At 36.5% G+C, this 13,139-nt stretch overlaps 1 protein-coding gene across 6 annotated transcripts in view; it reads right to left on the bottom strand.

The window, feature by feature from the left end:
- Positions 1-1,328: 1,328 nt before the first annotated feature.
- Positions 1,329-13,139, bottom strand: part of LOC121374137 (transcription initiation factor TFIID subunit 1-like) — an 83,311-nt gene continuing 71,500 nt past the window's right edge. For all 6 annotated transcript variants that reach the window (XM_041501093.1, XM_041501091.1, XM_041501097.1 and 3 more), the window contains 2 exons: positions 5,942-6,041; positions 1,329-5,130 (listed from right to left, as the gene is read on the bottom strand). In XM_041501093.1, coding sequence (XP_041357027.1) covers positions 4,751-5,130; positions 5,942-6,041 — 480 coding nt within the window. In that variant the 3' untranslated portion in view covers positions 1,329-4,750. The remainder of the gene's footprint in view (positions 5,131-5,941; positions 6,042-13,139) is intronic.

The following is a 13,139-nucleotide window of genomic DNA, read 5'->3' as shown; positions in this document are numbered from 1 at the left end:
AAAAAAAAATGTCATACTTTTAAGTCACACGGATAGTTAAAATTACAGCCAAAAATTGCCATCTTTTATTACGTCTTCAAAGATTTTTTTTATACATGTAGATAGATAGATAAATAAATACATACATACATACACATACATACATACACATACACACATACACACACACACACACACACACACACACACACACACACACACACATTAGTTTTTTTTAATTCATATAAATACAATTCTTTTTAAATATTTCTGATAGTCTTTTAATAGTTTTAAAGTCTGTTATAACTCGCATAGGAGTGTCTTGTGCACTTTCTATTGCTATAGTATTGTATTATTATTGTTGAACTCTTGATTTTACTTTAATCTGTATACAAGGTGAGACGTAAATGAATAATTTGTCTGTTTGTAATATATGCTCTATGATGTTATCACAGGAAAAGCTCAAGAGAATAAAATAGGACTCTTGGTGTATTTTATTTGATTAGCGCTTTGCATTAAAGTGCATTCTCTCAATTGACTGTTGACGACCCGTTTCGTATTTACAATTCGCTTCGTCTATCTGCTCAATCCACACGTTTTCCCGTTACCACTTTATTCCAGTGTCAATTTGTCTGGCTGTGCCGATAGAAACAACAACTGTTTTCTAACACTGCTCTGGTATGACTGATGTCAGCAAGTGTCTGCCAGAGATCATATTTAATGTTTAACACATGTTTAACACATGTTTAACACATGTTTCTGGCGGGGTTTTCTGGAGGTGCAACAGTATAAAGTATGTAACGGCAAACAAACATTTGCGGATGCACAATGGCCATCAAGAGAGAGGGAGTGATTGCAAATTAATTAAATATGTTGTTGTGTCACACAACTGAAAAATCTCTACAGTTAAAAACTTTGTTTTGTTTAACGACACCACAAGAGCACATTGATTAATTCATCATTGGCTATTGGATGTCAAACATATGGTAATTCTGACAGTCATCAGTGGAAATCTGCTACATTTTTCCTAATGCAGCAAGGGATCTTTTAAATGCACTTTCTCACAGACAGGTAAGCACAGACAGGTAAGCACATACCAGTTGTGGTACCCTGGTTGGAACAAGAAAAAACCCCAATCAGCTGAATGGATCCAACGATGTGGTTCGATTTTAAGATGCAAGCACCTCAAGCGATCACTCAACCGACTGAGCTAAACCTCGCCCAACCTCTACAAAGACTGAGCTAGATCCCGCACGCACTATATCTTCGGCGTATTAATACAAACATTATCTATTAATATATTATTATGTTTACAAAATCAAGTCAGATAAGCGATAAACAGCACATTATTCATCATGAACATAATTTGTTTTATTATCCGTAATAAACGCAAAAACATACGTTGTCACAAGAATGTCATTCAGAGTTAACAATCCTACAAACACACGTCACAACTCAGATACACAACCTGAAGACATCCAGCTAGTGTGGGTTTTAGTTTTACTATCAAAATAACTACATCACAGCAATAAACGAGTAGATGTTGTTTAAAAAATAAATATCTCAAGTTTAATTTTTGCCTCATAATATACTAGTAACATTTACTAATGAAAAATACAAAGACAGCTACAGTTGCAATAAATTGTGTGTAATCGTGTTTAATACCACATTTATGTAACAGTGGAGTAGCAGCCTACTTCTAAGGGTAAAAATTAATAACGTTTTTTTTTTAAATACAATTTCTATGGCAATGAGTGATGTGTGTAAACTACATACTTTCACGAATTGCAAAGTTGTCACACATCACGACTTGACATAAAAATCTTAATCATAAAAACACCATGAAATGGTTTATTTATTATATACAACGTTTCTACTTTTTGACAATATCTTCTTCTTTTTTAAAATTTTCTCTTGTTCTATCGAACACACCTAACGCTATGGTATATTAGTTCCTTTGGAACTTTTGGAGATCATTTACTCGACCATGGAATTTTTTTAAGAAATATGAATAAAAATTATCTTTATTTAATTATTAAATTAATAATTATTTAATACTACTACTGTGCAAACATACCTGACATTGAGTGACAAAGCGATTGTCCAAAACCCATAAAAACAAAACTTGAATCGAACTAGAAGTTATACTTTTATTTACATACAACGATGGGACACTGTGTTATCATCATTTAGCTTTGTACTCATCAGTTTTATCATAATTGCACTTAATTTTTTTTTTATAGGTACATGTACAATTGTCTAAATTACATTTTTTTAAATGTTCAAATATGATGACATGCATTGGTAATCGACACTGACCTCAATAATTAAAACGTAATAATTTACAAGGGCGATAATTAAATAATGAATTTGTTCATAAAAATATAAATATGATTTCTATATTTTCACTAGCTAAAATACAGTGAAAATATGACTTTTCACCGAATGTAATTTTTATGGTTTCTGTAGATCTATATATTTCATAGCTATCTATATAATAAACATTTTAATGTGACGCTGATTGGTGCCATGGTCACAACTTGTAACCAGATATTAACACACAATGAATGTGGATGATCTAATCTAAATAATTAAATAACAGAAACCCACTGGAGCCTGAAGCTTTAATTAAATGTGTAGTGAGGTGAACCATTTGACAAGTTGTGATGAGTGTTTTACACCACACTCGTATAGCTCTTATTCAAACTGTTATGACATGCAGTAAGTTTGATCATCTCCCTGTTGACAAAGATTTCAGTGCAATATGTGCCAGCACAAACAGCCTAAGCTTTAGAACATATCAGTATGAACTTATGGGGTAGTTCAAGTAAACATAATCTTTGATGACAGACTTATTGGTTAACACTGGAATAGTAAATACTACAGATCTTCATATATGTACAATACAAAGTCAGTAAATTGACAGTAAACATCAGTGAGAAGCCCGAACCAGCAGGCAAGTCATAGTCTCATACTAAATAAACTTTAGAAACATGTTCCAAGGATGATACAATTTCAAATGAACAACTCGTGATTTATAAACTGTAACTTGATGTCCTGTCCGAGTTTTGTACCAAATCAATAAACAAAGTGAACAAGAGGAAAATAGTTTCGTGGCCTCACAAAGTGAGAGTTTCATCTTTCTAGTGATAAAAACATATTTACACTTGAGTACAATACTGTTATAACATTGTAGATGACTCTAACACCTTGTCACACAAAGTGATGGACTCCATTTTATCGTTAAACTCGAGTACAATACTGTTATATCACCATAGATGACTCTTAACATCTTGTCACAAAGTGATGGACTCTATCTCACATTGTGACAGAGCTAAAGAGAGACAGTAGGTCCACGTGTCAGTAACTGAATAAGATGTATCATTCGAGTCATGAAGTTTGTGTTAAGATGTTTAACAAGATGTATCACTCGAGTCATGAAGTGGGTGTGTTAAGATGTTTAACAAGATGTATCGCTCGAGTCATGAAGTGGGCGTGTTAAGATGTTTAACGAGATGTATCACTCAAGTCATGAAGTGGGCGTGTTAAGATGTTTAACGAGATGTATCGCTCAAGTCATGAAGTGGGTGTATCACTTGAGTCATGAAGTGGGTGTGTTAAGATGTTGAACAAGATGTATCACCCAAGTCATGAAGTGGGTGTGTTAATATGTTTAACGAGTTGTATCACTCAAGTCATGAAGTGGGGGTGTTAAGTGTTTAACAAAATGTATCACCCGAGTCATGAAGTGGGTGTGTTAAGATGTTTAACAAAATCTTGCTCTATTACCATGCTGCAGATATGATCCCAGATTCTCAGACTTTCTTCCACTTTATGTAACAATGACTCAGCCTGATTAAACAATAGTCAAATGACACAACACATTGATTTCTTCCAGGAACTGATCTCACATATGGTTAACACTTGGAACATCCTCCAGCAAGTCATGTATTTTTATCTCGTAAACCTGTTTTGGTTTACAGTTTGTGAATATGTGCACCAACATATACCTCATCTTTCTGCAGCAGTATACAGTCTCTTCCGCACTTAAATCATTCAACGAGAGACGATCCACTCATCTGATTCAGCTGTAAACCTCTTTCCACCAGCAAGTTGTTATCAACAGGCCTAATTTTTTGTCAAACTCTACTCTAATAAACCTATTTCGTCCAATACAGGATTATCTGCATGGACATATACTTCATCTTTGTCTTTAAGTCAAATGGTCTCCTGTAAATGCCAGACCTCTTCCAGTGTGCATGAACAAAAGCCATATATACTGTATCAAGTCCGACTCGTTTTCATCTTCCTCCACAATGATATCACCACATACCAGAGGGTGTGACAAACCCAACTTCTTTGTGCCCAATGTCAGAACTGGATTCAAATGCCATAATTACTATAAGGAAGGCAATGCACAATTTGTTGGTTTTTTCCAGATATATTCATCCAAGCTGGTCTTATACAACAAATTGCCTGCAATGATATTAGCACTATGGGGGTAATAGTGAACATTTCTTCTTGTATTTCAGGATTACTCATCCAGGTTGAAGACCAGGGCACGTGCTTATAACACTTTTAGAGTCCAGACTCAATCTCTAATGATGTCACACGCATAAAATTTGTATGGCGTTGTCATGACATTAGTGTCTCAGACTCTATTAGAATTCTTGAGTCTAGACTAATAAGCACCAGACCAGACGTTGACTGAAATGCCTTAAGCACCATGAAGGTAACAAAGCAATAAATGACGTTGTCGTTTTTTTTCCTCTCAGAAATACTCGTCGAGGTCAAAACCTTCTCCGGTCTGGTTTTCGGTGGCAGTCTGCGTCACGTCGTCCTCACTGTCAGACTCGGACACCTGCAGGTCGTGGTTAATGTCTGACCCCTGGGCCTGTGCCTCCGTTGCCTGTGCGGCCAGCGAGCTGCTCATGAAGAACTCCGTCGGGTCGAAGCTGTTCTCGTCGTCGTCCATGTTCGGGGCTTGAGCATCGCCGCCCACCGGGTACTCGTCCATGTTCGGGGCCTGAGTGTCGCCGCCCACCGGGTAGAAGTTGTCGTTGAAGGTGTTGTTGTAGTCGTGGGACTCGTCATAGAACTGAGACACCTCCACCGACTCAGTCTGCTCATCCTCGCTCTCACTCAGCTTACCTGCACACAGAACAGAGGACATGTTATTTATGTGACAAACGTAAATTAAATAACATGAATTCCACAGAAGTATATGTCTCATCTATCATAAACGTATTAAATGTCACTGATATTTGTATCCTTAAGATGTTGCAGATTACTGCAATCTGGCAAATGTTTTTGTTAATTTTTATTTTCTGTTGTCCACCGAATAATATTTTCTTTTTTCATTACTCTTCAAGCTTGGAACTTTGCTTCATATACATATCTACATGTACTAATTATCTTTGGAATAAAGAATTAAACCCTCTGCTTTTGTTATTAAGTGGTAATTTCATGATCTCAGTAGCAATATCAGAATCAGTTTATTCACCGAGACTGAACACGTGCAGTGACTTGCCATATACAAGTGCCGACCATTATGTAAAAATTATGATGATAAAAAATTTTGTAACAAAAATACAAAACATATTAATATAAATTCAATTAGACCAATTGATACATTCAGTAACAAATTTGGATTTTGGGTGACATTTAAAATAATAAAAAATTCACTTAAAAATAAAAGAAGCCAAAAATGCTTTATATAAATATTTACCTGGAAACCAGATAGGTCTGGTATAAAAGTATTTATTTAAGTATGAAATTCTAAAAATATAAAATGAACATTTAATTACAAAATGGATTTCATCTTCAATATCTCTGCCATTACACATACTACAAAGTCTATTTTCCTTTAGAACATTACAATGCCTCCCCACTTCAATAACCAGTTTATGAGGAGCAGCTATGTGACCACGGCTCCTAACGCAAATAAAGTGTGGTGTGTTACCAATCACATCCTCTTCATTTTCCTCTTCTTCGTTCTCCGATGCTGGCATCTCGTGTTCCATGTCATCTTCATTCTCATTCGCAGAGCTGTCCATTACACCCTGAAAACAACAAAATACTCATTATTACACCCTGCAAACCAAACAATACTCATCATTACACCCTGAAAACCACATAATACTCAACATTACGCCCTGAAAACAACAAAATACTCATCATTACTCACTGAAAACAACACAATACTCATCAATGTTACACCCTGAATATCACACAATACTCAAAATTACACCCTGAAAACAACACAATACTCAACATTACACCCTGAAAACCACACAATACTCAACATTACACCCTGAAAACCACACAATACTCGTCATTACACTCAGAATATCACACAATACTCAACATTACACCCTGAAAACCATACATTACTCGTCATTACACCCTGAATATCACAAAATACTCATAATTGCACCCTGAAAACCATACAATACTCCTCATTACACCCTGCATATCACAAAATACTCATAATTGCACCCTGAAAACCATACAATACTCCTCATTACACCCTGAATATCACAAAATACTCATAATTGCACCCTGAAAACCATACAATACTCCTCATTACACCCTGAATATCACAAAATACTCATAATTGCACCCTGAAAACCATACAATACTCCTCATTACACCCTGCATATCACAAAATACTCATAATTGCACCCTGAAAACCATACAATACTCATCAATGTTACACCCTGATAATCACGCAATACTCAACATTACACCCTGAAAACCACACAATACTCAACATTACACCCTGAAAACCATACAATACTCAACATTACACCCTGAATATGACAATACTCAACATTACACCCTGAATATCACACAATACTCAACATTACACCCTGAAAACCATACAATACTCAACATTACTCTGAATATCACACAATACTCTAACATTTCACCCTGAAAACCACACAATACTCAACATTACACCCTGAAAACCACACAATACTCATCATTACACCCTGAATATCCAACAATACTCAACATTATACCCTGATGATCACATAACAATACAAGCAAACCATACATACTAACCATAGATACCCACAAACATTTTATATTATCTACAAAATTTACTATAATACTCAAAAATAAAAATGAATATTGCCACAAGAACATAATGTAAGGTTCAAATATTGTTCATTCTTAAAAAAATATGAACATATTGATATAACACTACTTAACATTTATCAGAAAAATGCTTATTCTATTATAATCTATTCAAACACAAATATATACTAAGATGACACAAAAATCCCTTTTTTCTGTTATATATTTAATGACACAAGTGAACAGGACAGACAAGACTACACAGAACAAGCAGCTAAAGCAAAGCTAAACACCCAAGCATGAAAAAGCTATTAAACACATATTTGTTAACATGGAAAACACTGCAATATACAAAACATGTATGTCAACTTTTGCTTATAACATATCAAACACTGCAACATACCATATGTCTACTGTTTCAAGTCTAAACCTTTTGGTTCTGTTGTATTAAACACAGGCTCATACCTGCCTACTACTGCACTGAACAGATGGTGCTGATGTATTAAACACAGGCTCATACCTGCCTACTACTGCACTGAACAGATGGTTCTGTTGTATTAAACACAGGCTCATACCTGCCTACTACTGCACTGAACAGATGGTGCTGATGTATTAAACACAGGCTCATACCTGCCTACTACTGCACTGAACAGATGGTGCTGATGTATTAAACACAGGCTCATACCTGCCTACTACTGCACTGAACAGATGGTGCTGATGTATTAAACACAGGCTCATACCTGCCTACTACTGCACTGAACAGATGGTGCTGATGTATTAAACACAGGCTCATACCTGCCTACTACTGCACTGAACAGATGGTGCTGATGTATTAAACACAGGCTCATACCTGCCTACTACTGCACTGAACAGATGGTGCTGATGTATTAAACACAGACTCATACCTGCCTACTACTGCACTGAACAGATGGTGCTGATGTATTAAACACAGGCTCATACCTGCCTACTACTGCACTGAACAGATGGTGCTGATGTATTAAACACAGGCTCATACCTGCCTACTACTGCACTGAACAGATGGTGCTGATGTATTAAACACAGGCTCATACCTGCCTACTACTGCACTGAACAGATGGTTCTGTTGTATTAAACACAGGCTCATACCTGCCTACTACTGCACTGAACAGATGGTGCTGATGTATTAAACACAGGCTCATACCTGCCTACTACTGCACTGAACAGATGGTGCTGATGTATTAAACACAGGCTCATACCTGCCTACTACTGCACTGAACAGATGGTGCTGATGTATTAAACACAGGCTCATACCTGCCTACTACTGCACTGAACAGATGGTGCTGATGTATTTAAAGGGACATACCCTAGTTTTTAAACACTAAGGCATATGTTTTACTATTAGAGTCGGTTTTGATAACTAAAATCATACTTTACTTAGATTTTATTGTTTAGATTATCCATTTCTGTACATTCAAAATGTTTTTTGTCATCCTGGTGTTTTTAATATCATAAAATACATTTCTCGTATTTTTAAAAATGCACGTGCGTGAGAGGTAACAATTATGGAGTCCAGTTTTAGTCTGTTTTTAGAGTATATTGCACCATTTCAAAGTCAGAGACTCGTGTTTCACTCAATTGTAACTTTATCCAAATGTGTTACAGGTTTGTAGATTAACTAAACTTAGTGTTAATTTTCTGGGGCTAAAACTAGGGTCTGTCCCTTTAATTAAAAGTACTCTATTATACCTGACCAGGTTACACAACACTGCATGTATTTCAATGTGATTTGTAGGTCAGAATAAATTCTGTGAAAAATATTACAATATCAAGAGGGCCACCCAACTGGTGGAATGATGCGACTATTACTGTAACTACTCTAAAAGATTTGTCACAATAGACTTCTTTCTCATTCCACTGCGCATGTGCCCGTTGCAGAGTTACTGAGGACGCAAACCGCGAGATTTCGCAAGATCTCACCAAAAGCAATGGGAGGCCACAACCATTGTTCAATTATTAACTGTTCCAATCGCATATGTCTGGAAAATTCGTTATCCTTCCATCGATATCCAGCCAATGGATATCGGAAATGTTTGTGGGTAATCATTTCATGTAGAAAACGATTTTAATGTTACTCTAAGTACAAGGGTTTGTTCGGCACATTTTGTAGAAGGAAGCCAGTGAACGCATAAGGGACCAAAACCTTACCGGTTCTGTACAGGACGTTCCTACACAGGGCGGTCTAGTATACTTAGATATGGTGGAAAACACATTAACACAATAACAGTAAAGAAAATAAATATATATTTTGTATATAAAGAAAATATATGTATATTTCGGATTATATTCAATAAAATATATAACGTGTGCGTGTGTAAATATATAAAAAAATATATGTAGTCAGAACAGCTCTGTACAAAACGTTCCTATACAGGGCGGTCTAGTATTCTCTACTTAGATATGGTAGTAAACAGTAAATAAAATAAAAAATATATATATTTTGTATATACAGAAAATATATGTATATTTGGGACAATACTCAATAGAATATATATATATATATATATATGAACTTTTAATGTTATTATTACTCAGTATGTTTCAAATTTAATTATAAGTATTGTCTGTTATTACTTTTACGTTCATCTAGGTATGAACAAAAAAAATCATCCGCAAACTTATGTGAGAACGGCTTCGCCGATTCACACAGTTTACGGATGATTTATTTTGTTCATACCCCGATGAACGTAAAAGAAATAACAGACACTCCTTAAATAATAATAATAATAATGATATATAAATATATATCTAGAGTGATGACGGCTCTGTACAGAACATTCCTACACAGGTCCGTCTAGTATTTTATATACTTAGATATGGTGGAAAACACATTAACAGTAAAGAAAATAAATATATTTTGTATAATACTCAATGCATTCATGTTGACACTGTATAAAAACGTGTGTATGGGTAAACAGGATGGCACCTACCTTCACCCTCCCCCCTTCAAATCCCCCTTTTTTAAATTCCCACTTTATGGATATACATGTAACAGCATAAAATCTCTTCTGTTTTTTTTAACTTTTTCCAATTAGATAGACACTAAGAAAAATGCAACAAAACACCTTCTGATATATATATATATATATATATATATACATATATACAGTCAAACCTGTCCTAGCGGCCACCTGTACTCAGCGGTCACCTGCCTTAAGCGGCCACTTTTTTCCTCCCAAACAATTTATAATGTAACTGCACCTGTAATAAGCTGTCACCTGTCTAACGTGGCCAGCGGCCACCTAAATCGGATCCCAAATCGCTAAAATACCTGCATTAAGCGGCCACAGTAAAGTTTCACTCTTATATAAAAGGGATATTTTAACAACAGGCATAAGGTGCAGCAAATAACCAATCTTTACACCTTCAGGAATACTAGTACCCATTCAGTCCCGACATCTTCACTGTGTATCAATTAAGGAAGTATGAATCTGACATGCATCTAATTGCCTCTGGGCAGGCTACGCTTGACATTTGTAGATTCACTTACTCTGACAATACATCGCATGAAGTCGGAATTAAATAATTAAATGGAAAAAGAAAACAAACTTGTGGAGAACGGTTAATTTAATATATTCTATTTGCATTATTTCTGAAGGAGACAATATGTCAAAAGTTGATTTATAGTCAACTATGAAGCACACATCCGTTAATTAGCAGTACAGACGGTAAAACAAGAAACAACAACAAATGTTTTAAAGACAATATATGTGGCAACCTGTACTCAGCGGCCACCTGTCTTAAGCGGCCACGTTTATCTACTCCCTTGTGTGGCCGCTTAAGACAGGTTTGACTGTATATATATATGTGTGTGTGTGTGTGTGTGTATATATATATATATATACTGAACAAAAAAAGAAACTTCCGATTTGTACATATAGTATTTGTTGTGTTAAAGAATTCATTGTGTAATGAAATTATATAGGTAGTATTAGCCTTGAGCTGTATTATCAGGATTCATGAATTTTATCGATTATTTTTGCACTGCTAATCGTCGACGTGAAATTCAATTTGCACATGCATGCATGGTTCGACATGTCCTGTGTAGTATTCGGTAAAAAATGTTTACTTGTCTTACTGACATTGTTGTCAAGTGAACAAAAACGCTTCAAAATAAATAAAAAATTTAGTTTTTTACATTGTAGCATTTTAGTATGCCAAGAATACCCAATAATTTACAGGAACGGGCGATTGGCATGCTTGATGCTGGCATGTCGACAGAAGACGTTGCAAGGCATGTTGGGAGTTCTAGTCGAGTGATACGAAATCTTCGCGTAAGATTTCAAACGACAGGAAGCACCAACGACTTGCCACCTCGTGGACGTCCGCATGTTACAACGTGTGGTCAAGACCGCTATATCATGAACACGCATTTGCGCAATCGATTCCAAACTGCCACTGCTGCTAACACACCTGGGCTTCTTAATAACCGAATCAGTGTTCGTAATCGTCTGCGGGAGAACGGTTTACATGCACGACGTCCTTACGTCAGATGCGTTTTAACGCAATGTCATCGTCTAAATCGTCTTAATTGGGAACATGTACACACTCATTGGATACGGCGACGCTGGAATACTGTTCTTTTTTCGGATGAATCCAGATTCAGTGGTCAAGACCGCTATATTATGAACACGCATTTGCGCAATCAATTCCAAACTGCCACTGCTACTGCTGCTAACACACCTGGGCTTCACAATAACCGAATCAGTGGGCAAACTGTTCGTAATCGTCTGCGGGAGAATGGTTTACATGCACGACGTCCTTACGTCGGATGCGTTTTAACGCAACGTCATCATCTAAATCGTCTTAATTGGGCAAGTGTACACACTTGTTGGATACGGCGACGCTGGAATACCTTTTTTTTCCCGGATGAATCCCGATTTTCTTTACAACGTGGTGATGGCAGGGTGCGCGTCTACCGTTGGAGAAATGAACGCTATGCTGACTGTTGTGTTCTTGAACGAGATCGTTTCGGGGGTGGTGGTTCTGTCATGGTCTGGGCAGCCATTGCGCATGGTTATCGTTCACCACTAGTCGTCATTGATGGCAATTTAAATGCTCAACGTTACCGCAATGACATTCTCGCTCATCACGTCATTCCTCTGTTCCATAACAACGCCAACATCTGGATTTTTCAGCATGATAATGCCACCTCTCATACAGCTAGAGACACTGTAAATTTTCTGAGGACAAATAACATTGATTTCATTGATGACTGGCCCACTAAAAGTCCTGATCTCAACCCCATCGAGCATGCCTGGGATAGTCTGGACAGACGATTGAGGCGTCGTCCCAACCCACCCGCTAACGTCAACCAACTTCATCAAGCGCTCATTCAGGAATGGAACAATATTCCACAGGCAGAAATCAACACTTTAGTCAATTCTATGCGCCTGCGATGCACTGCAGTGGTCAATTTAAGAGGTGGTCATACCAGTTATTAAGTGGGTTTTTTTATTTTTAACCCCTACCACACTTGGTCAAAATTTCTCCGAGTTTCTGTTAACCTATGGCCATGATTTTTGCACCAAACGATGCATCATGGAACACTCTTTAAACGCATATATAACAATTATTCCCCCGGTTTGATTTCATCAAGTTATGTTCAAGCAAAGTTAGCGGAAGTTTCTTATTTTGTTCAGTATATATATATATATATATATATATGTGTGTGTGTGTGTGTGTGTGTGTGTGTATATATATATATATATATATATATATATATATATATATATATAATATAATATAATATAATATAATATAATCTCTCTCTCTCTCTCTCTCTCTCTCTCTCTCCCTCTCCCTCTCCCTCTCCCTTTCCCTCTCCCTCCCTCCCTCCCTCCCTCCCTTTCAAATATATATAGCGATCGATGCCATAACCTGTCGATGCCATAACCTATGGAATCTGTCAACTGTTTTGTTTATACTTTTTACGAGAGAGTCTTTTAATCTGGCGTTATCAAAACCCTCGGGTACGAGTCGCAGACACTTTGTCCAAGTTGTTGCACTGCTTTTTAATTTGAACCATTCCGCTGTAAATT

Source organism: Gigantopelta aegis, chromosome 6, assembly GCF_016097555.1.
Source record: "Gigantopelta aegis isolate Gae_Host chromosome 6, Gae_host_genome, whole genome shotgun sequence".
Classification (NCBI taxonomy): domain Eukaryota; kingdom Metazoa; phylum Mollusca; class Gastropoda; order Neomphalida; family Peltospiridae; genus Gigantopelta; species Gigantopelta aegis.
This window is presented reverse-complemented; position numbering and strand designations above follow the sequence as displayed.